The sequence below is a fragment of the Chaetura pelagica genome, unplaced genomic scaffold, assembly GCF_000747805.2.
Source record: "Chaetura pelagica isolate M959 unplaced genomic scaffold, ChaPel_1.0 scaffold625, whole genome shotgun sequence".
In the NCBI taxonomy this organism is placed as follows: domain Eukaryota; kingdom Metazoa; phylum Chordata; class Aves; order Apodiformes; family Apodidae; genus Chaetura; species Chaetura pelagica.
This window is the reverse complement of record NW_009953499.1, coordinates 218300-222727: the sequence shown is the minus strand read 5'-3', so window position 1 is coordinate 222727 and position 4428 is coordinate 218300. Positions and strand designations below refer to the sequence as shown.

General features: G+C 61.1%; 1 protein-coding gene across 1 annotated transcript in view; it reads right to left on the bottom strand.

Moving 5' to 3' along the window:
- Positions 1–2834: 2834 nt before the first annotated feature.
- Positions 2835–4428, bottom strand: part of PRR29 (proline rich 29) — a 4723-nt gene continuing 3129 nt past the window's right edge. Inside the window, exons 3-5 of the mRNA XM_009999334.1 lie at positions 3400–3569; positions 3219–3289; positions 2835–2866 (exon numbers count right to left, since the gene is read on the bottom strand). Of these exons, the coding sequence (XP_009997636.1) occupies positions 2835–2866; positions 3219–3289; positions 3400–3569 (273 nt within the window). The remainder of the gene's footprint in view (positions 2867–3218; positions 3290–3399; positions 3570–4428) is intronic.

The following is a 4428-nucleotide window of genomic DNA, read 5'->3' as shown; positions in this document are numbered from 1 at the left end:
TCCCTCCCTGCCCTTGTCCCAAGTCCCTCCCCAGCTTTCCTGGAGCCCCTTCAGGCACTGGAAGCTGCTCTAAGGTCTCCCTGGAGCCTTCTCTTCTCCAGGCTGAACACCCCAACTCTCCCAGCCTGGCTCCAGAGCAGAGCTGCTCCAGCCCTGGGATCATCTCCTTGGCCTCCTCTGGCCTCTCTCCAACAGCTCCACATCCTTCCTGTGCTGGGGACCCCAGAGCTGTTCCCAGCCCTGCAGGGGGGATGTCACCCACGATGTCACCACTGGGAAGTGCCCCCCTGGGCTGTTAGAAGCCTTTGCAGTGTCTCCATCTTGATCCCACCACACCTGGTGCCCACAACCATGTCCCTCCCCTGGGCACCTCTCCTGCCCACAGGGACCCCAGCCCCGGCCAGGAGACACCTCAGCTGGCAGGGATGGGTGTGGAGCTGCTCCTTGTCTACACCCTTCACCCCAACAAGGCTTTTCCTGACTCCCTGTTGCCATCCTGGCCCATCCCCACCCTTCCCCCTGGGGAACATCAGGGCAACATCTCCCTGGACCTGCAGCAGCATCTGCTGCCCCTGCTCCCCCCCTGCCTGTCCCCAGGGTCCCAGCTGAGCCACCCCCCTGCTCTGGAGGAGCTGCCAGTGCCATTAGGTGTTCCCATGGGTGCAATTAGCACCCAAGGGCTGTAATTAACTTCTCCTTCCCCTCTGCTGCTTCTGCTCTGGGTCCTGGTAGGATCCAGGCCAACCCTGAGGCAGCTCTGCTCTTGCTATAAAGCAATTCCATGTCCCTGCAAGGACACCAGGGGCTTCAAGCCACCAGCAGCATCTCCCCACCCGTGTCCCAGGCCCTGCAGGGATGTCACCTGCAGGCAAAGAGCTCCAGGACACCTCCCAGTAACCACCCCACCAGGGCTCTAGGGGGAAACAGCCCGTTACCCTGGGCTGTGGGTGAGGAACCACATCACCCAGGTCCCACCCAGCCCCTCCTCAGACACCTCCTGCCTTCAGCAAACCCTCCTGCAGCCTCCCCCTCCATCCCCTGGCCCTGCTGGGGCTGCAAGGAGCTGCTCCTGCCCATGCCACGTTCTCCAGGCCACCAGCCAAGGGGTGTCCTGCTTCTGCCAACCTGGCCCAGAGAGGGCTCCAAGGGTTGGTTCCACCACGGGTGTGGAAATCCCCATTGCTTCATCCTCCCATCCCTCTCATTATTCACAGATACAAGCTGAGATTGGGCCACATCTTGAGCTCATCCTTCCTCTCCACCCCTTCCCCAGGTCACTCCTGCTTCCTTTGCTCCCTACGCAGATAGAGGCCCAGACTGGGTTGGGTTGGAGGGACCTAAAGATCACCTAGTGCCCCCACCATGGGCAGGGACACCTCCCATCAGCCCAGGCTGCTCCAAGCCCCATCCAACCTGCCCTTCAACACTGCCAGGGATGGGGCAGCCACAGCTTCCCTGGGCAACCTGGGCCAGGCTCTCCCCACCCTCACACCAAAGAATTTCCTCCTCATGTCTCACCTCAATCTCCCTCTCCCAGTTTTCATCCATCCCCCTCATCCCCTCCCTCCCTGCCCTTGTCCCAAGTTCCTCCCCAGCTTTCCTGGAGCCCCTTCAGGCACTGGAAGCTGCTCTAAGGTCTCCCTGGAGCCTTCTCTTCTCCAGGCTGAACCCCCCAACTCTCCCAGCCTGTCCCAGAGCTGCTCCGGCCCTCCCAGCATCTCCCTGACCCTGTAGAACCTCAGAACACCAGCCTGGTTTCCCATCAGACTCAGCTCAACCCTTTGATCCTCCTCTTGCTGCTCTGCCCACCCAGGCTCAGCTCTGGGGGTGTTTCCAGCTCTGGGGGTGTCTTTGAGCCACAACCCAACGTGGCCCTTTTGCTCCACCTTGAGGAGCTTCTTCTGCAAGGAGTTTTGCTGCAGGAGAAGGACCTGGGCTGGAGGAGGATGAGTCCTTCTTTATAGAGGGACCTCAGAGGAGGGACAGGACAGTCCCTGTGCCTGAGGGGCCCAGGAGGAGGGGGTTTCAGGTGCTCTGAGCTCCAGGTGACCACCAGCCCTGGAGCCTCCTGCTAGAAGCTCTTCTCCTCAGCCCAAGCTCCCTGATACCTGGTCTGCAACCCCCCTGGGGTCAGAGCAGGATTGTCACCCCCAAGGGAGGCTGGGGAGGTGACAGGGGGGACAACTTCAGGCACCCAAACCCTCCTCTTCTTCTCCTGGTGAAGAAGAGGGGCCACCAAACCCTGGGGAGCTCCATCCTCACCCATCCCACCTCCCCCTCTCAGGCTGCTTCCCTGGCCCCCAACCCAGCAGGGCAGAGCCAGCCCAGCCAGGACCAGCCCCCACGGTCCCACCACCCCCAGCAGGCTCTGATTTCCACCCCCCCATGACTGGGTGCAAGAAGGTCCCAGCCCTGCACTCAACCCCCCAAGCCTGGTTAATGACAGAGGCTTCATTAGTGACAGCAGGTTGATTTATTAAGCTAATTAATTAGGGGCAACGAGCTGCCTTGAGAGCCAAAGGGACTGATGAAGATCAGGACATCATGGGCTGGAATTGCCCACCCCCATGGGGACGTGGAGTCCTCATGGCCTGGTAGAGACATGGAGATCAATCTGTCCCTGGGGTCACCTGGGGTTCAGGGACAGGTTTGGTGACACCTCCTGTGTTGGGGTGGCTCAGGGGGGATGCACTTTGCTGGCCACCTTGGCTTCCTCCCCCCTGAGCCACCCCAGGGCTGTGGGTGTCACGGAGCATCCGTGCTCAGCACCCACAGCATCTTCTGGATTCGAGGGCTGGGAGGTGCAGGAGAAACCACCTTGAGAAGGATGGAGCTCAGGGCCTCCCCTCCAGCATGTCATAGTACTCTGGGGAGAGAGGAAGGGGGAGCTGGGGGGGGGCAAGGGCCCCCCCTGGGATGTGGGGGGGAGTCAGACTTGGAGGGATGGTTGGTGGACACTTGAGGTCAAGATGTTCCTCAACATGGGGTGGTTGGTGGACAAGGAGGGGATGATTCTCCTCAACATGGGGGTGGTTCATGGACACTTGAAGGGAAGATGCTCCTCAACATGGGGGCAGTTCATGGACACTTGAAGGGAAGATGCTCCTCAACATGGGGGCGGTTGGTGGACAATGAGGTCAAGATGTTCCTCAACATGGGGGTGGTTCATGGACACCTGAAGGGAAGATGCTCCCCAACATGGGCCCAATGTGTCTCACCTGCTGCTGGTGGGACGCTGGCTCCCACAGTCCCTGTGGCACTGGGGGGTGGTGGGGGTGGCACCAGGTGTCTGGAGAGGAGCAAGGACAAAGGGCTTGTCCCTGGTGTCCCAGCTGGAAGCCCCAGGGAGCCCAGGGAGCCCAGGGCCAGGTGACACTGAGCAGCAGCCTCAGGACTCACAGCTCCTCCTCCTCAGCTGCCGAGTTGGGCTCCAGGTACCTCAGGGCCACTGGTCCCTGATCCCCCAGTGGCCAGGCCAGGATGGGAGCAGGTCCAGGAGGGGGGATGTAGTGATGGTGGAAAACCACAGGCTCCTCTTCCTCTGCAGCCTCCTCAGGAACCCCCAGCACCTGTGGGGAGGAACAACAGGCTGTGCCAGGTCCTTTCCCACCACTCCCCAAGGCACCAGTGAGGGAATTCCCATGGGATGGCACCAGTTCTCCCAGGCTCCAGTCCCACCCAACGCCCCATGGTTGGCCAGTGTGGGGGGACCTGGATGCTGGGGCCATGGGGAGGTGGCAACTCCACAGGTGGGACTTCACAAGGCTGCTGGGAAGAGCAGTGGGATGTGACAGGCAGGCTGTGGTCTTGGCCAGTAGAGTGAACTGGTGGGCACTGGGAGGCTGTGGTGCTTCCAGCCCAGCTCCCAACCCTGCTGGGAAACTCAGGTTGGTTCCCCCCATGGAGATGGAACGTTGGGTGTGATGTGAGATGGACATTTGGATGGAAGCCCCTGCAGAGCTGTCCTGGTTGGGTGCTCAGCCCAGCACAGGGAGGGTCCTGCTGCTCCCCAGTCTGGCTCCACAGCCTCCCAGTAGCTCTGATGGGATCTGAGCTGGCAGAGCTGAGGGGTCAACCCGGCACTAAGAGCTCCAGAACAACAAGGAGCTGCAGAGCTGGGCTGAGACAGGTGAGACCACCCAGGTTCTGCACCCAGAAGGGGGGGATGTGGACACCCTGCTGCCTGGTCCTGAGAGGTCCCTTTGTCCACCTCTTTGCACACAGAGTCACAGGATCCCAGACTGGATTGGGTTGGAAGGGACCTCAAAGATCATCCAGTCCCACCCCTGCATGGGCAGGGACACCTCCCACCAGCCCAGGCTGCTCCAAGCCCCATCCAACCTGCCCTTCAACACTGCCAGGGATGGGGCAGCCACAGCTTCCCTGGGCAACCTGGGCCAGGCTCTCACCACCCTCACACCAAAGAAT